At 43.8% G+C, this 24,997-nt stretch overlaps 1 protein-coding gene across 11 annotated transcripts in view; it reads right to left on the bottom strand.

Annotated features, from left to right (window-relative positions):
* Positions 1–24,997, bottom strand: part of APBB2 (amyloid beta precursor protein binding family B member 2) — a 556,523-nt gene that overhangs the window by 165,260 nt on the left and 366,266 nt on the right. For all 11 annotated transcript variants that reach the window (XM_075346992.1, XM_075346989.1, XM_075346988.1 and 8 more), the window contains one exon: positions 5,320–5,466. In XM_075346992.1, the coding sequence (XP_075203107.1) occupies positions 5,320–5,466 (147 nt within the window). The remainder of the gene's footprint in view (positions 1–5,319; positions 5,467–24,997) is intronic.

A 24,997-nucleotide genomic window follows, 5' to 3' on the forward strand; every position in this document is an offset into this window, starting at 1 on the left:
CCTGACGAATTGCACGTCGGGTTGTTCAATGCTCCCGAGGCAGCACACATCGCAGTGTGTGACACCCCGGGAACATTGAACAGATCTTACCTACGTCCTGCGGCTCCAGCCGGCAATGTGGAAGGAAAGAGGTGGCAGGATGTTTACGTCCCACTCATCTCCGCACCTCCGCTTCTATTGGCCGGGTGCCGCGTGACGTCGATGTGACGCCGAACGTCCCTCCCACTCCAGGAAGTGGACGTTCGCCGCCCACATCGAGGTCGTATGGACGGGTAAGTACGTGTGACGGGGGTTAATCGTTTGTGCGGCACATGCAACAAAATTGAACGTGCCACACATACGATGGGGGCGTTGCAAATCGCATACGATATCGTATGCGAAATTGCAACGTGTAAAGCAGGCTTTAGGCTGGCCACAATAAAGGACCACTCTAAAATGTGCAGTTTTATCACACAGCACAATGCAACAGATGTCACATATTTTAAGGTAGCATGCAATTGGCATGCTGACTGCAGGAATGTCTACTTCAGCTTTTGTCTCTGAATTGAATGTTCATTTCTCTACCATAGGCTGTCTCCAAAGGCGTTTCAGAGAATTTGGTAGTATATCCAACCGGCCTCACAACTGCAGACCATGTTTAACCACAACAGCCCAGGACATCTCCATTTTCAACCCGACAAGGAGAAACAAGAGAAAAAATATGGAAAGAAACAGAGAAGAGAAGTCTGAGGTGGAAGGGATGAAAAAGGGGAAATAGGAAAGTGGAAAAATAAAAAGGGTCCATTAGATAATCCCTAAAGTATAGTTGCTCCTCAGATTAGGTGAAACTGATCCAGTGAAGCCATGTTTTCAAAAATGTATCTATGCTGTACTTAATAGTAACTCTGAGATCTTCTGTCCACATGAAGCCATTTATTTTTGTAAACCATTATTGGGGGTTCAAGTTGTCTACATACAAGTGGGATATAAGCGTTTGGACTGTTGGGAGTGTTATTGGTTATTGGAGTGTTATTGATGAAAAAGACTGCGGGGTCCAGACAGACAGTGAGACCTGTCTGTTGGCTTGTGATCTCCATCACCTTAGACCAGAAAGTTTGGCGCTTTTGGCAGGACCAAAGGATATGTAAAATGGAGCCATCATACTGATTACACCTCCAACAATTGGGAGAACCAGAGAGGGAAAGCTTATGCAAAACAATGAGCACCCTATATTAATGGATGAGGATTTTATATCCTGTTCCCTGGTACTTTGAACACATCGAGAACCTGTGCACCAACTAAAGTATCTCAACTCATGCTCTGCCTCAACACATCAGACTCTCGCCTACCTTGACAAGCTTCAAAAGGAACCTGAAGAGCCACCTCTTTCGACAAGCCTACAACCTACCGTAACCCTCAGTCTGATACAGCGCCGCACAACCAGTTCTACCCCAACCTACTGTATCCTCACCTATCCCTTGTAGACTGTGAGCCCTCGCGGGCAGGGACCTCTATCCTCCTGTACCAGACTGTGCCTTGTATGGTTTATGATTATTGTGCTTGTCCCTATTATGTATACCCCTTTCATATGTAAAGCGCCATGGAATTGATGGCGCTATAATGATAAATAATAATAATAATAACTCTTTGCATAAGTGTAATGCCTAAATCCCTTTCACACTTCCATAAGAAGATCCCAGGGATGCCAACATCATTGATCCTGGCTACAAGAGGGTCCTCTACAGTGGCAAAATTACACTTGATTGCGGCACTGAGAGGGTTAAAGAGGTGAATGTTTTCACCAATCGCCTCAGCTATCACCTTGATTATGCTAAGTATAGCTGGCTACACCAACGACCAATATAGTTGGCTACACCAACGACCTGAGGGCCTTAACAAATTAAGCGCCATAAGTGGTAATTTATTATTACATATATGTAATTTTTCCGTAATAACCATTACACTGATGCTTTATCTAGAGGCAACAAATTTTATATTTATAACTAAATGAACTTTACACTTTTGCTTTAATTGTGTATGATGTTCCACAATTCAGTAGTGTAATTTAGTAAGTGACCTAGATGTGTGGTTACAACTCCATATTAGTCGCGTCTCTTTGAAGTCTCCGACGTGAGCTACATAGAGAGGCCAGCCTGTAGCACATCATCAATATTTCATGGCAATGTGTCTAGTTTATATAAAGATAAGGAGGACAGCTTAGTGTAGCTTTGCAATATACCCAAGCCTTATTCCTCTTTGTGGATGAAAACCAATCACAAAACCTTAGGGGTTAATGTGTAATGCTTTTCAAAAGGACAAAAAATACCAGATAATAGAATAAGTACACATTTTACTTGAAATACTGAATTGTCAACTTATATAAAAATAGTCATCTTATACTTTCTTAGTTGCACTGGATAAAAAAACTTCTTCATACCACAGGTCCCGTCCTTTATCAAGCTTGACCACAGCAGCAGACATCCCCTGGTGGATCTTCTCCTTCAGCAACAAAAGGGTTGGGCATTGTAAATTAATGTCCCTGATGATTATCTCCCCCAATATTATCTGCTGGGAGGTCTCCTTTATATATTACATGGTCAGACCTATTAAAAATTGCAGGTACATTGCTTAATGTAAAGTCATGGCCAAAAGTGTTGGCACTCTTGACATTTTTCAAGAAAATGAAGTATTTCTCCCAGAAAATTATTGAAAATATTTTGTTATACACGCTTATTTCCTCTGTGTACACTGGAACAACACAAAAGAAAAACCAGGCAAATTGGACATAATTTCACACAAAACCCCAAAAATGTGCAAGACCCTCAACTTAATTTTTGGTTGCACACCCTTTGGAATAAATAACTGCAATCAATCACTTCCTATAACCCCATCAACATGTTCTTACACCCCTCCACTGGATTTTTGTAACACTCTTCTTTTGCACACTACTCCCGGTCTCTCATATGTGAAAGCACCTTCTCCCAACAGCAATTTTAAGATCTCTCTTAAGCCCGCTTTACACGCTGCAATGTATCTTACAATGTGTCGGCGGGGTCACGTCGTAAGTGACGCACATCCGGCATTGTAAGGTACATTGCAGGGTGTGACAGGTACGTGCAATTGCGATTGAACAGTAAAACGTTCATCGCACGCACGTCGTTTATTCCTCATGGATTGAACGTCAGATTGTTCATCGTACCCGGGGTAGCGCACATCGCAGTGTGTGACACCCCAAGAACGATGAACAGATCATACCTGCGTCCTGTAGCTCCCGGCCGGTAATGCGGAAGGAAGGAGTTGGGTGGGATGTTTACATCCCGCTAAGCTCCACCCCTCCGCTTCTATTAGCCGCCTGCTGCGTGACGTCGATGTGACGCCGAACGTCCCTCCCACTCCAGGAAGTGGACGTTCGCTGCCCACATCGAGGTCATATGGAAGGTAAGTATGTGTGACAGGGCTTAATCGTATGTGCGGCACATTCAACAAACTGAACGTGCCGCACATACGATGGGGGCGTTGCAAATCGCATACGATATCGTATGCGAGATTGCAACGTGTAAAGCAGGCTTTAAGGTGTTCAAAGGGATTTAGATCCTGACTCATTTCTGCCACTTCAGAATTCTCCAGTGAATTGCTTCCATCCATTTCTGGGGGCTTTTTGAAGTATGTTTGGGGTCATTATTCTGCTGGAAGGCTCATGACCTAGGACACAAACTCAGCTTTCTGACACTGGGCACTACATTGCCACCCAAAATCCTTTGGTAATTTTGAAATTTCATGATGTCTTGGACACAGTCAAGACACCCAGTGCCAGAGGCCGCAAAACAGCCTCAAATCATCTTCAAACCTCCTGCATATTTTATGTGCTTTACCAAAAAATTATATCATGGTTTCATCTGTCCACAAGACGCTTTCCCAGAAGGAACACATCTTTGAACCCCCCCCTCCCGGCTATATATCACTGTAGGTACTGTGTTCCTTTCTTTGTAGCCCTCATTCCATTTACGGTAAACAGTAGAATGATGTGCTTTACCAAAAAAACGCTATCTTGGTCTCATCTGTCCACAGGACAATTTTGCAGAATGATATTGGCTTACTTGCATACATTTTGGTGAACTTCAGTCTAGCTTTTTATTTCTCTGTGGCAGCAGTGGGGTCCTCGTTGGTCTCCTTCCATAGGGTTTTATTTTATTAAAATGTCTACAGGTAGCTCATGCTGACACTGATACACCCTGAGCCTGCAGGTTAGCTTGAATCTTTTTGTAACTTGATTGGGACTGCTTATCCGCCATCCAACCTTTCATCAATTTTTCTCTCCTGTTCACGTCACGGGAGATTAGTAAGAGTGCTATGGGTTGTAAACTTCTTGATTATATTGTGCACTGTGGACAAATGAACATCAAGAGCTCTGGAGATGGACTTGTAACATTGAGATAGTTGATAATTTTTAACAATTTTAGTTCTCACGTCCTTGGATAGTTCTCTTCTGCTATTTCTGTTCTCCATCCTTAGTATGGCATACACAGACACACAATGCAAGGACTGAGTCAACTTCTCCCCTTTCTATCTAGTTTCAGATGTGATTTTCATATTGCTCACACCTGTTACTTGCTACAGGTGAGTTTGAATTAGCATCACATTCTTGAAATAAAGTTGTTTACCCACATTTTGGAAAGGTGCCAACAATTTTGTCCAGCGTATATAGGGGATTTTGTGTGAAAGTATGTCCAATTTGCCTTTTTTTTCCCTCTTTTTTTGTTTTGTTCCAAAAGACGCAAACAAAATAAACACGAGCATGGCAAAACATGTGTAATGGCAATAATTCTTTAAGAGAAATACTTCATTTCCTGGAACAATTTCAAGGGTGACAACACTTGGGCTATGGTTTTATTCGTGTCTAACTTTTTCTTACAAAGTCTACAATGAAATACCACTATGATTACCTAGAATGACAGCAGCCAGAGGCTTCAGTCTCACTAAGAGATCAAGTGAAAAAAACAGATGTATCCCATGCACCACTCCGCTGTTTGTGTTACTTGGTAGAGCTCTCCTTAAGTTGTGACCTTGTACCAGTGTTGACGTATCCAAGACACCAAAATTCCTTCTCTAGTCAAGAAAAAACTGTACACCTTTTAATGTCTTGAGAAAGGCTCCGTGTTGGTCGAAACGTTGCTCTTTTTAATTGCATTTCATGTATGCCGGGACCAATAAAGTTTTTGTTGGATGCTGTGACATTTTCACTGAGATCACATTACAGCCAGCAGAGCAACACATGGTAAAGGCCATTCACTGTATCCAATGGAGTGGATATCTATTGCATGGTGAACGATAAGAACTTACCTCTCCCCAAATGCCAACTGTGTCTCTTATGTCGTTCTTGCTATACGACAGTTGTCTAATACAGTTGTTGACCGCAACGCTGCTTTTCCCTGGAGCCAGGTCTTCTTCTGCCATTTCTACCCAGCCCAAAGAACGCACAGCAAAGCACTGTTGGTAAAACACATCATTTAGACAGTAGGTAAATGTGTGAACAAAAAGGGCTTTTATACAAAACTCCTGTCATCATTATCATTAAACAGCATAAAATATGTTTAGTTACACATGGAGCATGCTTCTACCAGTACATAAATAATTCACAAATGCATTGATATTTAAAGAGGACCTGTCACTAAGTCAGACCAGTTATTGCTTTATATTATTTTCACTGCTCCCCGAATATTATGTTTTTTTGTAAATCTGGTTCAGAAATATGAGCCTGTTTATTTCCAGCAATTTGTTTTGGTCTTTACCAATGGGGTGTGGCTCACAGAACAACCCACCCCAGAGTACCCTGTGATCCACGCCCCCTTGGAACGACCATACAAATGTCCATTAATATAAGGTGCATATCTCTGGAACTGTACTGTAATTTAAAAAAATATATATCAAATATTCAGGGGACTAGCGGTAGTAAAAAAAAAAACCCTGTCCACTTATGACTTGGTATCAGGTGCTCTTTAAACAGTAACTATCCGCTGATGCCATTTTCCCTAGATATCTACTAAAAAAAAAAAGACGTTATGAGACAAACGTATTTTCATATTGAATAAAGTGAAAATAGAAGGTTTCAGAGCGGCTAGACTTTATAGATGGCAGAAATAGATACCATATGTGGCCGAGGCACTACACAGTGGTTTGCATTCATGTGAAGATAAGTAAACCAAGACCTCAATTTCCAAAATGTGTGAAATTAAAAATGCATGATCTATACTCTTGGGAAAATATTCTACAGCTGCAAGAGAGATGAAACTGCATATGCAGTAATCTTCTTCAGAAACTGTACTATTGCCTCCCAGGAGTGGGCTTTGTCTATGGCACCAATATTAACATTAGTAGTAAAAGTGTCACGGTTCCTCATTGCCCCAGATATTATACAGGCCATCTGTTTTGGACAATTCTTCTTGGTCTAAAAGGTCTTCAGATAATAAGCTGATCACAGGGAAAGCCTCATTGATCGATCATCTGCAATCAGTTGGGGAATGCTGCAGTAAGTGTTAAAGGTGTCAGGTACAGCAAGTGTTAAAAGTGTCAGAACCAAGAGCAGTTGTGGGTCCATATTTCTAATCCCTGCCTAGCAATCCCAGCCATTAGTAGTATCCATAAAGAAAAAAGTATTTCTAAAGATCCCTTATGATATGCTAATGAGGCCAGCGACTAGTCACAAGGGTCTTACTTCCCTTGGCTAGTCGGCCCCCTTCGCATGTAAGCATGCCCCTGTGGGAGTGCTAATATGCTAATGAATGTGCAGTGTCCATGGACGTCCGATCATGAGTACCATGAAGCTGAGTGTACGCATTCCGGCTTCAAACTGGTGTAGTGCGCATGACTGAAAGTCCGGTGACTTCTGATCATGCGCACTGACTCTAAGCCCGGTGTTATGAGGCGGTGCAAGGACGCAGGTATACGCGCCACTGTCGATGAAAACGCTGGTCAGTGGGCATTGAATAGCATGTTAGCACACCCCAGTGGGCATACTACCATGCTAAGAGGGCGGAATGAGCGCAGGAACTAATGCCCTTGTAACTATTTGTTGGTCTCATTAGCATATCATAAAGGATCTTTAGAAACACTTTTTGTAAAGATCTCTTTATCTATGCTATTAGATACAGGGACAGTTAGAGATTAGTAATATGCATCCAAATCTGCTTGTGGGTCAGGGTGAATACTGCACTGGACAGGTTCACTTTAAATTTCCCTGCAGCACTATTGCAGGAAAAAGCAAGCATTGTACTTTAAAATCAATGTCATGTATGCACAGAAATGTTGGATCCTTCATAGCAAGAGATGCTAATGGAATGACCCTGAACATGGACTCCAAAAATCACTATAAATATGTTTCCTGGTGTTCTATTTACAAATAAAAACAAAATAAATTGTGATTAATTCTTATTCCCGCCTCTCCAAGCTGACATTGCATACTCTTATTCCCTATTCCTTAGCTCCCTGGAAAGTTATTTTTTAGAATTAATGTTTCAGAGGTAATATAGTTTGCATGGCTGACTGAATGAAATGTTACTGTATTATTTATCCACTAAAGGAACATATGAAAAATTAAAGCGCTCAGTGAAACCATCACTGGGTATCCCAACAGACGGCGGGAACACAGACCAGTCTCCGACAGCTGCCGCGCCGATGATAACGAAATACGGTGCAAAAACAAAGGACATAAAAATGAAGCCGAAACATCAGCTCCTTCAGTAGCCTGTCCTCTAGTAAGTGGGATGGGGCCATGACAATTAGAAATTAACATTGCACGATGTCTACAAAATATTCCAATAATGACTGCATCGTTCTAGAAGCAAACGTATCCAGTGTGGAGAACTGTCCTTATATAAGAATATAAACCATCAAAAAGCAGAATAACCAACATCTAGTTAACAGATCACTTATTCTATAAATAGCTGAATAACCCTTTAATGCCTTCTTCAACAATATCATAAGCCTGGACAATCCCTTTAACAGACTGTGAAAAAGGGCCATTTCACGTATACTTTATTTTTCAAAAGAAGATAATTTACTCAGTACACCAGAGGTTAAAAATGGAAATGCGCTTTATTAAAAAAAAAAAAAAAAATTGGGATAACTTAGAAAACTTTCTAAGGCAACCTGCCGTAAAATTAACATGACCATTGTAATAATATACAAAAATATTCGGTGCTATACTGCCCTCCAGTGGCTTCTTCATGTGTTTCACTGATGCTCAAACTGCAAATTCTTGCAAATTAAGCAGATATTGAACACTGCCGGGATCCGTAAATCAGTAAATTAGAAAAAAAACATTGCGATTTACTATCTGATGTGTAAATTTGCAATCAAAATTATTCAACTCATATTGCACTGTCAGTTTACTAACAAATGTACAAACAATTTACATAACTCAATACAACAAATATAATAAGTGGTTTCTCCAAATTTAACATGAAAAAATGCCATTTTTACAGACTACGTTAGTATAAGGGTGATTCGACACCCCTTCATGACAAATGTCTTTAGTACATAGTTGAGCAGCTGGGGCTGTTATAACCCGCAGAAAACATGATGTATAACCAGACACCAATGACTCCAATTCACTTATTTTCTCTGATTTATATACCCCATCTACTTTCTACAAAGGACATCAAAAAATTTCTGTGGGGTTCAATTCAGACAGTTGAGAAATATACAACTTAAACTTCTAAAGCTTCTGAAATCAATCCTTAGTGGGTCTAGAGGTATGTTTGGGATTAATATCCCATCGGAAGGTCCAATGATGCCCAGGCTTGAGCTTCCTCATGTACGGCATGATGTTTTCTCTCTAGATTTCCTGATACCTGATGGAATCCATCTTACCCTTCACACACTGATAGGTTTTCAGTGCCAGAGGAAGCAAAGTGGCCACAGAGCATCACCGTGCCACCAAATCCTTCACCGTAGGCATTACCGAGGCACCATACTCTTAACTATATGCATAATCAAGCCACAAACATGCTTTATGGTAGCCATCACTGAACCACCGCAATGCTTGACTGTAGGGATCACGGAACTACCAACATGTTTTAGTATAGATATAAATCTAGCAACAAGGTTGAATGTACAAAAATCTCCTAGGAGACACTAATATAAAACGTAACATTTATTAAAGACCTTAATAAAAAGTGAACAGGGTCACTGGTAATCGTAATTTATGTTAAAAGAAAAACAACACACTTATGGAGTACGATCACAGCCTCATACAAGTCAATACCATCGTGCATGATCTATGCAAAAACATACAGTATCTGACTCAAGCCATTCAAGGATCGACCCCAGTGCACGCGACACAGATTGAATCCATGCATATAGTGGTCACAAAGGACCCACTCCACTCCAAAAAGAAAAGCCCACTTATAAAATGGACCTTGGAGTGGTCATGGAAGATGAGATCCAAACCTATCACTTATAATTCAGGAAACCACCCTCATCCAACCGGGGGTCCTACTGCAACAAAAAGGAAAGGTCTCACCACATCCAGGCGGGCTTCATTTATATAGTAAACCTGCATCAAATATGCTTATTACTTCGGTTTACTCCAATAGAAAGCAACCAACTTCCGACGCGTTTCATTGAATCTTCAGGGAAGTTACTAATAATCAGAGTTTTCCATATTCATAGAGGCAATCAGTCCCAGTGGACATTCATTGCCGGACAAAAAAATCCATTGGATCCTGGTCCTAGATCACACTGACCGCCCATTACCGGACGCAGACATACACGTCCTCCATATAAAATTTCAGTTTAAATGTGCTGCGCGGCACATTTAAACTGAAATTTCATAAGTGTGTTGTTTTTCTTTTAACATAAATTACGATTACCAGTGACCCTGTTCACTTTTTATTAAGGTCTTTAATAAATGTTAAGTTTTATATTAGTGTCTCCTAGGAGATTTTTGTACATTCAACCTTGTTGCAAGATTTATTTCCCTTGGGTTGTCATAAATTGGCTATTACAATGTTTTAGTATAGGCATCAGCGAGCCATCACCATGCTTCAGTGTAGACATCAGCGAGACACCACCATGCTTCAATGTAGGCATCAGTGAGCCACTGCCATGCTTCATTGTAGGCATCAGTGAGACACCGCCATGCTTCAGTGTAGGCATCAACGAGACACCACCATGCTTCAGTGTAGGCGTGTAGGCATCAGTGAGCCACTCCCATGCTTCATTGTAGGTATCAGAGAGACACCGCCATGCTTCATTGTAGGTATCAGTGAGACACCGCCATGCTTCAGTGTAGGCATCAACGAGACACCACCATGCTTCAGTGTAGGCATCAGTGATCCACTGCCATGCTTCATTGTAGGCATCAGCGAGACACCGCCATGCTTCATTGTAGGCATCAGTGAGACACCGCTGTTGTGAATGTCATCCGAGTGGTTACTGGTGTGGAGCTCCCTCTGGTGGCCAGGAATGGTAATGAAGCAGAGTTGAAATTTGTGATTCAGACAGGTGATAGAATTAATTGGGAATCCAGGAAATCCTATTGCAGATCAGCCTAGTTTATTTAGGAAAGCACTGTGTGCCTGGCGTTCGCCGGTGTTAAATGTTCCTGCCTGCTTCTGAAGATGGCTGGGAGTTTTCCCTTCTGATTTTCCCATTTATTTGGCGCCTGAATCTACTCCAGATAAGTTTACTGTGTCTGTGCTTAATTGCTGATTTTGCACTTAAGAGTGTTTCTGCATATCCCATTGGGTTCTGTGTTTGGTTTCTTATATGTGAGGATCTGTCTTTCTGCTTTTTTGAGCAGGGTAGTCCCTCCAGCAAGAAAGGAAGAAAGGGAGCTTGCTCCCTGGTCAGTTTTGGATTATTTGCACTTTAGAATATTACTTGTTCCTTAATTTTGTTTCTTCCCATTATATCTGCAGTTCTGTTTAAAGTATCAAGCACAAGAGTACCAGATATAGTGGGGGAGAGTCCGTGTGGTCTCAGTATTTTTTATGATCAGGAGATTGGTATTTTTTCAGGGTTTTTTGCTGACCGCAATCAGTTATCTGTCCTGTCCTGTTCTATCTAGTAAGTCAGACCTCACCTTTGCTGATCTATATTTTCTGTGTATTGTGTTTTCTTACATCACCGTTGTTGCATGTTGGGGGCTTGCTATTTCTTTGGGGACTGCTCTGAGGCAACTTAGAATTCCTCATTTCTATCTTTGAGGTGTAGCAAGTTTCTCAGGCAGTGGCGAGGTGTCTAGGTGTGTTAGGAACACCCCACTGCTACTTCTAGTCATGGAATAACCATTTTTAATCACAGCTTTCATGCGTCTTGGCATGCTTTCCACCAGTCTTTCACAGTGCTTTTGGCTGACCCTATGCCTCTCCTGGTGCAAAAATGTAACTAGTTCTTCTTTGTTTGATGGCTTGTGACTATCCATTTTCCCCTTAAATACATTCCAGAGGTTTTCAATGGGGTTCAGGTCTGGAGATTGGGGTGGCCATGACAGGGTTTGATTGACCTAGCTGTGTGGCATGGCACATCGTCCATTTCAGCTTTGCCCAACACCTGGTCGTCTTAAGGGTACTTTACACGCAGCGATATCGCTAACAATTTATCGTCAGGGTCACGGTGTTTGTGACGCACATCCGGTCTCGTTAGCGACATTGCAGCAGGTGACACGTACAAGTGACCTTAAACGATCACAAAACAGACAAAAATCGGTGGTTTTGGAGAGGTCGTCCAAACACCAAATATCGTTGTCTGCTTAGTTGCGATGTTGTTCCTCGTTCCTGCGGCATCACACATCGCTATGTGTGACACCGCAGGAGTGACGAACATCTCCTTACCTCCGTCCACCGGCAATGAGGAAGGAAGCAGGTGGGCGGCATTTTCTAGCCGCTCCTCTCCGCCCCTCCTCTGCTATTGGACGGCTGCCGTGTGACATCGCTATGACGCCGCACGAACCACCCCCTTAGAAAGGAGGCGGTTTGCCGGCTAGAGCAACGTCGCAGGGAAGGTAAGTCCGTGTGACGAGGCCTAGCAATGTTGTGCACCACGGGCAGCGATTTGCCCGTGTCGCACAACTGACGGGGGCAGGTACTCTCACTAGCGATATCGGTAATGATATTGCAGCGTGTAAAGTACCCTTAAAAGTTAGACGGAGACTAAAGGCCGTTTTACACGCAGCGATATCGCTATCGAAATCCCTAGCGTGCATACCCGCCCTCGTCGGCTGTGCGTCACGGGCAAATGGCTGCCCGTGGCGCACAACATCGCTAACACCCATCACACATACTTAACTGCCTAGCGACGTTGCAGTTGCCGGCGAACTGCCTCCTTTCTAAGGGGGGCGGTTAGTTCGGCGTCACAGCGACGTCACTAAGCGGCCGTCCAATAGAATCGTAGAGGCGGAGATGAGCGGGACAAACATTCCGCCCACCTCCTTCTTTCCTCATTGCAGCCGGCCACACATAGCGATGTGTGCTGCCGCAGGGACGACGAACAATCTGTGTCCTGCTATAGCAACGATATTTGGGAACTGGACAGGGTGTCAACGATCAATGATAAGGTAAGTAAAATTGCTCGATAACGGTTGTTCGTGCGTTTCATGCGCAATGATGTCGCTAACGAGGCCGGATGTGCGTCACGAATTCCGTGACCCCAACGACATCGTGTTAGCGATGTCGTTGCGTGTAAAGCGGCCTTTAGAGAGGCATACAAGCCACAGTGTCTGGCACCCACTATGAAACTTGGTGGAGGATCGGTGATGATCTGGGAATGCTTCAGCAAGGCTGGAATTTGGCAGATTAAACTTTGCAAAGGACGTATGAATCAAGCATACAAGGTTATTCTGGAAAAACAGTTGCTTCCTTCTGCTCAGGCAATGTTCCCCAACTCTGAGGATTGTTTTTTTCATCAGAACAATGGCCCATGCCCCACAGCTAGGTCAATCAATGTTTGGATGAAGGACCACTACATCAAAACCCTGTCATGGCCAGCCCAATCTCCAGACCTGAACCCCATTGAAAACCTCTGGAATGTAATCAAGCGGAAGATGGATAGTCACAAGCCATCAAAGAAAGAAGAACTGCTTTAATTTTTGCAACAGGAGTGGCATAAGGTCACCCAAAAGCAGTGTAAAAGACAGGTGGAAAGCATGCCAAGACGCATGAAAGCTTTGATTAAAATTCATGGTTATTCCACAAAATATTGATTTATGAACTCTTCCTGAGTTAAAACATTAGTATTGTTGTTTCTAAATGATTATGAACTTCTTTTCTTCGCATTATTTGAGGTCTGAAAGCAATGCATTTTTTTTGTTATTTCAACCATTGCTCATTTTTAGAAAATAAATTCAAAATGTATTGCTTGGAAATTCGGAAACAAGATGTCAGTAGTTTATAGAATAATAGAACAATTTACATTTTACTCAAAAAATATATAAAGAGAAAAATCAGAAAACCTTACAATTTTGCAGTGGTCTCTTAATTTTTGCCAGAGCTGTATATATATATATATATATATTTTTATTTTTTTTTCATATATATATATATATATATATATATATATATATATTTATTTAACGATTTTGCTATAATGGTAGTGCTCACTCATCACTATGTATAACCCAACTCCTCCATGGCAGATATAGACTACACCAAAAAAATGAAGTTATAGGGAGTAACCCAGACTGAGGATACACCATATTGAAAAGTATTAGGACACGTCTTAATTATTGATTTCAATTTTTTCTTTTAGTCCCACAGCCATGCCTTTACTAACATTAGTGGCAGAATTTGTCATTCTAAAGAGCTCACTAATACCAGTGCGGTCCAGTAGGACATCATCGATGTAACAAATCCATTAATAACATTTCTTCCTCCTAAATATTCCCCCATCCCCTGTGAGTGATATTATTGAGTAGTAGAAGGAACTGCAGCAGCTCAGCCACGAAGTGGAGACCATGAAAAGTAACAGCAAGGGGTCACCAAGTGCTGAGGATCAGGGGATATAAGAGTAACCACCTCTCTGTTCACTCCATAACTACAGGAATCAAAACTTTCTCTTGTATCAGTGCAAAAACTGTGTGTTGGACGCTTCATGGCATGGCATCCAGTAGCACGAGCAGCCTTACATCACTAAGCACAATGTCAAGTGTTGGATGGAGTGGTATAAAGTAATCATTGGACTATAGAGTAGTGGAAACATGTTCGGTAGAGTGATCAATCACACACTTCTCTATCTAGCAGGCTGATGCTTTAAGGCCCAGTCACACTAAACAACTTACCAGCGATCCCAACAACGATCCAACCTGATAGGGATCGCTGGTAAGTTGCTAGGAGGTTGCTGGTGAGATGTCACACTGCGACGCTCCAGAGATCCCACCAGCAACCTGACCTGGCAGGGATCGCTGGAGCGTGGCTATACGAGTTGCTGGTGAGCTCACCAGCAACCAGTGACCAGCCCCCAGCCAGCAGCGCCGCGTGGAAGCGATGCTGCGCTTGGTAACTAAGGTAAATATCGGGTAACCAACCCGATATTTACCTTGGTTACCAGCGCACACTGCTTAGCGCTGGCTCCCTGCTCTCCTAGCTACAGTACACATGGGGTTAATTACCTGATGTGTGCTGTAGCTACATGTGCACAGAGCAGGAGCCGGCACTGACAGCTGAGAGCGGTGAACGCTGGTAACGAAGGTAAATATTGGGTAACCAAGGTAAGGGCTTCTTGGTTACCTGATATTTACATTGGTTACCAGCGTCCGCAGAAGCCGGCTCCTGCTGCCTGCACATTTAGTTGTTGCTCTGTCGCTGTCACACACAGCGATCTGTGCTTCACAGCGGGACAGCAACAACTAAAAAATGGCCCAGGACATTCAGCAACACAAAACCAACGACCTCACAGCAGGGGCCGGGTTGTTGCTGGATGTCACACACCGCAACATCACTAGCAACATCGCTGTTACGTCACAAAAGTTGCTCCTTAGCAGGGATGTTGCTAGCGATGTTGTTTAGTGTGACTGGGCCTTTAGGCTGAGTTTGGAGAATGCTAGGAGACCATCACCTGCCTGACTGGTAAGTTTGATGGCGATAGGATAATGATAGGGGGTAGTTTTTTTGGGTTTGGCTTAGGCCCTTTATTTCCAGTGAAGGAAAATCATAGTGGTTCAGCATACCAAGACATTTTGTACAATTGTATGCTTCTAACATTGTGAAAACAGTTTGGAAAGGCCTTTTTCAGATGATTTCAAGTTCCATATAGGATGCGCGAGTTTAGCATGGTAGAACATGACTGGCAGCACAAAGCCCTCAACTCAACCCCATCGAACACCGTTGGTATGAGCCATTTCCAATTTTCAAATTTACAGATGAGACCCAGACATAGTCTTGATGATGAGGGCTCAACATTATTTTGTTTTGTCTGGTAAGGCCTGGGAACTTTTTTCATCTGATAAGGTCCAGTAGAAAAGTTTGAGAAGTCCTTCTTTAGACTATATTTCCCAACTGCTATTATGGGCAAAGGTACAATAACATTGCCAAACCGCTGTGATATGATGTTCAGTGCAGTCCAACTCAGTCGTAGGAGAGATCCAGACAACACCACCATGCTGAAATTATATGGGGGCCACCGGACTACAAAGCCAGACTGCTCTTATTGGGGCATTACACAGTCGACACCCCTAATAGACTGCAATAGTATATCATTAATATTAATGTAGACACCACTTTTGGTGTCATGTCCCATAGGGGCATGTAGAATTTATTTAAATAAAGCCCTTTCTTTTGACAAATGTATACCATTCTGTAATTGATGTATATACTTGTGTATAAGTCAATCTTTTCAGTACATTTCTTATGCTGAAAAAGCTCCCTTGGCTTATACTCGAGTGAGGGTCCTACTTTTGCATTATAATACGCACTTTTGTCCCCAAAACTGGAGGAAAAATGGGGCTGCGATTTATAATCTGGTTAAAGCTAACTGGCGCAGCACGGTCACAGGACTGAGGGTCAGCAGTACTGTGGCTTGGGGGTGTCACGGCTATGGAGTGTTGACGATACTGAGGGCTCAGGGATGTTTCGGTGGAACCCCACAGGCGAGCTCCATTGAACCAGCCGGTGGTTGATGCGATAGACTTCAAGAAAATCTGAATCTGCGCACGCACCTCTTCCGCGGCCATTTAATTGAAGTATATCACGTCAACCGCCGGCGTGCTCAATGGAGCCCACAGGCCGCCTGCAGGCTCAATGGGGTAACGCCAACTGCGGGCAGCCTCTCTGGCACCCGCTGCGACACCCTTAAGCTCCAAGTATCGCTGACCCTCCTGAGCTGTGACACCCCTGAGCCCGAAGTATTGCCAACCTTCTGTCGTCAGACCTTCTGAGCCCCATCCTCTGAGCTCGCAACATCACCGACCAAGCCTCCTGAGCCACTCTACCGCCGCACCGCCCTGGTGAGCTAATATTAGACACACTAGGATTATAACATGGAACCCCATTTTAACATTAAAAATTATTTTTTTCAATTTTCCTTCTCTAAATTTGGGGTGGATCTTAAAATCCTAGGCTTATACACAAGTCAATAGTTTTTCCTAGTTTTTCGTGGTAAAATTAGAGGCCTTGACTTATACTCGAATATATATCGTAATTTCCTTACATAACTTTTTGGGACATCGCTAACATGACCCTTTTTCAGCCTGGAAACCAGGAGCATACCATGGGAAATAAGTTTGGTAAGACCATTTATATTTTGCCATACTTGCATCTGTCACATTGTACAGCTTTTTCCATACTGAATGACTGACTCTCAGAGCTGAAGTTCACATGAGAATTGCTCTTTCTAATGACTGGAGAGAAGACACACGGTACATTGGCATCTACTACTACGGAAATTTCTATTTTAACACTAGAAGTCCCAGGAATTTCGAGCTCCATAGGGTTCCAATGGTAGAAATGTTAAATGACCCCTCTCTAGGACTTCTAGTGTTAAGGTGGCTATTGACAAAAGTTATTTGAAGACCCTGCAAAAGTTTGTGGGGTCCTCTTTCATTCCTTTTTAGGGCAATACTTTCATTAGTCTAGTAGAAGTTTACTTTTAGGTTGCCAACATAATCTACAGCTTCAAGGATGAAGACATCTAACAGTGTACCTACAGACGTAAACAAAACGTAAAGATGACACTGCTGTAGAGGACCTGGATCTACAGCAGCCAGCCAGACGTACAGCTATGGTATGATCTACACTTGTTTCTGCATGATTTCATAGCCCCTCATAGTTTACCTGTATTTATATAAACTGGATTTCCAGTGCCACATATCTGATTAGTCCTTCCTATAAAAAGCTGTAAAATTACAGGAATAATCCCGGATTCGGCTCTTGTTTCTCTACACAATGACAAATTGGTTTATTTAATCCTGAAACATGGAGGCTGCTGCATTATTTATCTGCAGTTCCCTTCGTGGCTGTGAGTGGATTTTAATACGGTGTGTGGCTTGCTGCCAATTCCTGGCCGCACACAACCAATTTTTAAGCACTGCAGTCCCCCAGCCACAGACTATCCTACTGTCAGGACATCATGTCCTGTAGGCTTTATGGAGATCGTAGCAATGACCTGAGCAAAGGGATCATCAGTAATATTGACCCTGGGGTCCCACAGTTCAGCAACATACAAATAATACATTGCCCCCCTTCACAATTGTCTATGCTTCTATATAATAAACTGGGAAGTTTGTTAAATTAGTGATTAGATGCTGCAATTATATGTTCATAGTAAATTAAGTGTATTGTGCCGGCTACTGCTTATACAGGGGAGTGGGGAACCTACCCCTGCACAGGGGCCTACCAGGGAATTCTCCTGTGCTCCGGTGGGCCAGTCCAAATCTGAATTTGGCCTAGGTATAAAAAAAGTGTTCTTAGTGCTATAAAAATATGGTTTTTTTTTTTAACAATGAACATTTATAACTACTGTAGAGGGTGGACTTGCCCCTATACTGTTTATCCCATGTATTTTCTGTGTTATACTATTTGTATATGTTAATATGTTATGCTGTTAGCTGGTGCAGGTTCCAAGTACAGTAGAGTGGGCTGTCACCAAAGGCACCATTTGGTGTTTGGGTTGAGACAGCAGCAGGATGGAAGAGGCACGATTAACGAGGAAGTGACAGATGCGGGAAAGAAGATAGTTGTGAGGTCTCAATAGAAGCCAGTGTAGAATAGGGTGCAAGTGTGAGAAGATGTGACCTCGGTGCCAGGGCCAGTCAGGGAACCCTGAGATTAGCTTGAGAGGTCCGGAGCTCACCACGGTAGGCTTACAGAGTCGTCCGGCTAGAGCTCCACCAGGGATAAGACGAAGGTGAACAGAGCCAGGAGGAAGAAGACAGACCCCGAAGCTTGAGGAAGAAATGCAAGATAGCGGAGGGGGAACAGGTCAAGGAGTAGTACCCCCAAACTGAGAAGAAGGAAGGAAAAGAAGCGCATGTCTGTCATGATGGTGCGAAGAATAAAAGTGAACGATTCTAGTTATTTAAGCAAACTTATGTTGCGTGTGTTACTGACTGTCTACAACGACAACTGCCACCGAGAATTTGGACACCAACCTGAAGACACCAGTAATTGTCATGCACCTCACCCGAAGTCACATCTGCACTCGGAATCTCCTTGGCAGAGTGCGGTGCCCAAGCTGCCCAGGGCCGGCACCTGCCTTCACTACTGCCATGTAATCTAATGTAGGAAGACATAATAAGATCTAAAGGACCAAATATAGATGATGTAGTTATTTTTTAATAGAAGGAGATATACAGATATACTAGTGTTATAAAGTCATTTTATATATATTAATCTATATTTTTTATGTTTTAAAGTTTTGCTTTTTCTATAAATGTTTTAGGGAGCTCAGTGAGGCAAAAAAAGACAATAATTGTCATCCTAGAATTTCTTTACGTACACATCACAATTGATAGTGATCTGACATTACTGATATGACTTAAAATATGGCAAATTATTAAACATGATGGGTGTTACACACTCATATATATATATATATATATATATATATATATATATATATATATATATATATATATATATATATATATATCAGTAAAATGATGTTTGAAAGTAAAGCTCCCATGTCACTGACCTTGCAATAACCTGTATGTGCCTGTCCTTGATAAACCGTAGGGTTGGATTTCAAAATGACTCTTTTTTTTTAACATTTGCCACATTTTTGTGGAGCTGATGACCTGATGCACGAGTGTGACACCCTGGACTAACCAGGTAGTCACATACATACCAACATACACAAACCCCACCCTAGACAGTTACAACAGTCGATCAAAAACCCTTGTTGCCTCCCTCTAAGGTCTGATGTCCACACTAGGTGGGGCGGAGCCAGGCGGTTGGCCCCACCCACCAAGGAGTTCACAGGCCTGGAGGCGGAAAAAGTGTCAGATCAGTTTTGGAGGTGGAAGTGAGTGGAGTAAACACTTCAGGTGTCTGGGTAAAAGCCCAGGCACTGACAGCAAGGTTGGCAGACGATGGTGGCCATCTGCAGGAGTTGGTGGAACTCTGCGAAGCCGTAAGGACCGGGGTCGGGCGTTGGCCCGCCGGTACCGAACCGGGGAGCGGAGTGAAGCTAAGCACACAGGCAGGGCCATCGGACCCCGACCAGGCTTGGAGCCGCCGTCAATAGTCAAATCCGAGTGTGACAGGAACCCCAGGGGTTCCCCAACAACCAAGTCCCGACAGAAGGCAACACTACACACCGTGAGGATATACAGCCACCGCCACAGGCTAGAGATCCAAGGGCCAGCGCCTGCGGGCAAAACGGGGTCCTACGGCACTTATACGCCGGGGAGCGGACTACCGGTGGGCAACCACAGGAGTCAGAACATTCTAAAAGGTGCAGGGAAAGACAGCCACCATCAGCCGTCCAGGGAGAGCACAACAACAACACTGCAGCCGGCTGCAGGACCCGTCCATCCGGCCGTTTTGGTTTACCAGAGACTCTGTCAGTGATTGTCTGAGTGAGTACACCAGTGCCGTCCGGCACCACGCCGAGCAGTCCCTGCACCCCAGCCATCCAGCCTCCCCGTTACATCACCGGACCCTGGGATCACCAACCCCCCTACCCACGGAGGGGACAACATCCCAGCTGCACCCTACCATCTCTCCCGGAAACCCCGTTACCAGCAGCGGTGGTGCCATCATCCCCACGTCCCGTGGGTGGCGTCGCGAACAATCTCCCTAAACATACCACCCCTTTTCACTCACGGGCGAGGAGCGCTGCTCGAGTCCCCAGGTCCGGCCCACCACTCGAGCCACCGAGCAGCAGCAGCAGAAGCCCCGGACCCGAGCGTGGCGAGCGCGTCCCCTCCGCCCGCGACACGAGCAGCTACAACTTTGAGCAAATGATAAAATTCCCTTTATGCTCCAGAACATCACTAATGAAGTCCCTTTACCCATGAATGCACAAATATATTAGAATACCTGTAATTCCTCAAATTTATGATGAGTTTTAGACACTTTTTCTGTCTTACTAGACAGATTGATAATACATCTACAAAAAAGGGTGTGGTTGTAAAATGCGTCAGATTTGTTATGGTTCTGTGCCATTATCTTGAAGCAAAATGTTGGTGTAGCAGAAGTTAGTGAAGTGATGTGATAAGGAAGGGTTTATAGTTGGTGAGAATCGTTTCATAGAACCCGGTCTGGCAGCCAGTTGGTAATCTATGGATGTTGAATAGGAGCCCTTAAGTTTGCCTTTGTGGCTTTTCTTACAATTAGCCAGCATGGCAAGACGTCACACTGTGGATGCGGAATGGTAGAGGACAGTTCTCAGGAATCCTGTCCAGAGATAACAGATCACTAGTGTGGCTGATGGACTTGGTCCTGTAAATCTAGTTGAACCATTTCTACAATCTGTAATATAGCATCACCTCCACGATAAATTGGGCCAATCTTCTGCCTGAGTGGATTAGTTTTATTCTAACTAAATAGTGAACAGAATTAAAAAGATTTGCCTTGCTTTGTCATCAATTGTGCAGGTAAGGCTTAATACAGGGAATATCTTCCTTTGTATTCTTTGAATCTGTGAATCATGTAACATCATCTTAAGACTTACACTAAAGTAGGGTTTACCCATAGGCACAGTAGGCCTGAGCCTATAGGATCCCCTGAAGGAAGGGCATCTGCTAAAGGGAACCTTTCCATATTAACACACTCAACCAATATTCTAATATGTAGTAATGGGGAATTTCAAAGAAAAATTTACTAGTTCAAAATAGTAGAGCACAAATGTGTAGGAAAATACTATGGATCAAGCAGGAGACATTGTCTATGTCAATCAAGTAATAATAGGCTAGGTTACACATAAAACGTCTAGCAAATTCATCGGCCACTTCATTTCTCATTTAAATATGGTGCACAACATTTTCAGATGTCCTCCTGTAAGGTGTGCAGCACCGATCAAGCACAGATCAAGCACAGATTTAGAAAGGTGTTTAAATGAGCAAGTTGTATAGTGTGGTGGGTCCACAGACTGTGGGGGTAGCACCTTATGACAGTGTCCCTTTAATTATGTGCTGCAGTAAAGATGGTGATGTAATGAGGCTTACTGCTGAGAAACACAGCGTTAGGACCAGTAATGGCTGTAGCCACAAGGTGGCAGAAACAGCCTGTACAGTATGAGCAGAACGTAGCAGCTGAGCGTCCCACTATTCTTCATCTTCATCTAAATTTGCTTTTCCTACAGATTTTTTTCTAACGAGGCAGATTTGTCAATGTATCTCAACTGTAAAATTGGTGTAAAAGATCCATTATCTAGAATAAGGCATTCCCAGAAACGTCGCAATACGTTTAGGCTCCCATGATCTCCTGTTTCTACCGTTGTAATCTAATGATAAACTGGGGGAGATTTACTAAGAAAGCTGTCCAAGAATTAGGTCTCAAAACATGCAAATATATTGTGTGATTACCTCTCATTCCCCAAATTTATGATGAGTTTTAGACACTTTTTATGTCTTACTGGACAGATAGTTCATACTTCTAGAATAAAAGGTGTAGTTGTAAATTGCATCAGATTTGTTAAGGTTGTGTGTCATTACTTTGATGCAAAATGTTGGTGTAGCAGAAACTATTGCTGTAAACTGATAAGGAAGAGTACTAGAATTTGAGAGAATCATTCAATAGTACCTGATCCGGTGGCCAGTCTGTAATCTGTGGATGTTGGATGGAAGCCCTTAAATGGGATGTCCACTACTTTTACACTGATGGCCTATCCTTGAGATAAGTCATGAATGTCTGATCGGCTGGGATCAGACACCACGCCTATCAACTGTTTTTGGTCCCGGCGGTGGCAGCAGGCAGCCAGAAATGCTCAGTTCCAGCACTGCTCTGTCTTCTGATAGTGGCCACGGCCAGGTGTTGCACATCCGCCTCTGGCCACTATTAGAACATAGAGCAGCATCGGAACTGAGCATTTCTGGCTGCCTGCTGCCACTACGGGATGGAAAACAGCTGATCGGTGGGGTTGTGAGGTGTCGGACCCCAGCCAGACATTGATGACCTATCCTAAGGATAGGCCATCAGTGCAAAAGTAGTGAACAATCCCTTTAAGTCTGCATCCTACTTCTCGGCATCCATGGCTTTTCTTTTGATTAGCCAGCCTGGCATGACGTCACACTGCAATAATGACTTTGCACCAGGATGGTGAATCAAAAGAAGAGCCGCAGAGTGGTAGAAAACAGATCTCAGGGTTCCTGCCCAGATGGAGATGGACCAGGTCATGCAATTCAATTTGCACCATTTCTCAGAATAGCATGCAGCTCTGTGATAAATTGGACCCATTTTCTGCCTGAGTGATTTCTCTTAATGTGTCCCCCCTCACTGTTTTCATGATCGATGGATCTTTTTTAATAGAACCTCAATAAATATTTTTAACCTTCTTTGAAGTGCTGGAGATCATACTCTAGTTTCCTTGTCTGTGTTCTGCCTGAGGCCAGGGCAGCTCCGTGCACCAACACCGATCCTGACCTGGACTTTAGGAAGGGTGAGCTGAACTACTTTTTCTATTTTCTGCCATTTTCTGCCTGAGTGGATAACTTTTATTCTGTCAAAATTGTGAATGGAATTAAAAAGATTTGCCTTGCTATATTGTGACTGGAGCAGGGCTTAAAATGCTAAGGCATGACACAGGGACTGTCTTTTTTGTATTCATTGAATCTGTGATTCATGTAACATTAACTTAAGGGCCGCTTTACACGCTACGACATAGCTAAAGTGATCTCTTTGGGGTCACAGCATTTGTGACTCACATCCGGCCGCATTAGCGATGTCGTTGCGTGTGACACCTATTAGCGATTTTGAATCGTTGCAAAAACGTTCAAAATTGCTAATCGGTGACATCCCCCCCTATTCCCAATTATCGTTGCTGCTGCTTGGACGATGTAGTTCGTCGTTCCTGCAGCAGCACACATCGCTACGTGTGACACCGCAGGAACGAGGAAACTCTCCTTACCTGCGTCCCACCAGCAATGAGGAAGGAAGGAGGTGGGCGGGATGTTCGTCCCGCTCACCTCCGCCCCTCCGCTTCTATTGGGCGCAAGCTTAGTGACATCGCTGTGGCGCCAAACGAACCGCCCCCTTAGTAAGGAGGCGGTTCGCCAGTCACAGCGACGTCGCTAGGCAGGTAAGTAGTGTGACTGTTCCCAGCGATGTTGTGCGCCACGGGCAGTGATTTGCCCTTGTCGTGCAACCAGTGGGGGCGGGTACGCACGCTAGCGATATCGGGAACGATATCGCAGCTTGCAAAGCAGTCCTTAGACTTGCACTAAAGTAGGATTTACCCATAGGCACAGTAGGCCGGCGACCATAGGATACCCTGAAGGGAATCTTTCCATATTAATACATGGAAGCAATATTATTATATGAAGACTTATGTATACTTAATTGTTATTTAAAGGGAATTTGTCACCAGGTTCTTGCCATCTAATCTGAGAGCAGCATAACATAAAGGCAGAGATCCTGATTCCAGCGATGAATCACTTACTGGGCTGCTTGATTTAATGATGCTCTAATGATGATCTCCTGCTGATTAATCCAAATTTATCCAAATAAAATCACTGTTTAATCAGCAGGAGATCATCATTAGAGGACTACTTGGTGTGCTGCCAGGTAGTCCAGCATATTCATGACTCTGTATAACTACTAGATCTGCAGCAGAGAAAACACTTGTTTTATCAAAATGACAGCAAACAGCTCAGTAAGTGACACATCGCTAGAATCAGGGTCTCTGTCTCTACATTATGCTGCTCTCAGACGGGGGAGCAACAACCTGCTAACAGATTCCCTTTAAGTACACACAGTTCTGTGGGAGTGAGGGCAGGACACCCTAGGGCAGTGATGGCGAACCTATGGCACGTGTGCCAAACAGGACACGCAGAGCCCTTTGTGCTGGCACGCACGCTGTCACCACACAGACACTTTGTACTGTCGGTGTGATTGCGCTGACAGTACAAAGTGGTGTTTAGCAGAGGAGACATTTCTCCTCCCTCTCACTCCTCCTCTCCTGGGCTGCAGGCCTGTTGCCTAGGAGACGGAGGAGCGTCAGAAAGCAGCGCCGGCGTCTTGTGGCCGCGCGGGAACCTGTGCTGGAAGGTGAGGTTTTTTTAATTTTATTTTTAGGCTGTGTGCGGCCAAGGTATGGGGGGACAGAGCCAGCACGGGGCAAACATGGAGCACGGGGGACAGAGCCAGCACGGGGCAAGCATGGAGCACGGGGGACAGAGCCAGCACGGGGGCAAACATGGAGAGCACGGGGGACAGAGCCAGCACGGGGGCAAACATGGAGAGCACGGGGGACAGAGCCAGCACGGGGCAAACATGGGAGCACGGGGACAAAGCCAGCACGGGGCAAACATGGAGCACGGGGACAGAGCTAGCACGAGGCAAACATGGAGTTTGAGGACAGAGCCAGCACGGGGCAAACATGGGAGCACGGGGGACAGAGCCAGCATGGGGCAAACATTGGAGCACGG

Source organism: Anomaloglossus baeobatrachus, chromosome 1, assembly GCF_048569485.1.
Source record: "Anomaloglossus baeobatrachus isolate aAnoBae1 chromosome 1, aAnoBae1.hap1, whole genome shotgun sequence".
NCBI classification, from domain to species: domain Eukaryota; kingdom Metazoa; phylum Chordata; class Amphibia; order Anura; family Aromobatidae; genus Anomaloglossus; species Anomaloglossus baeobatrachus.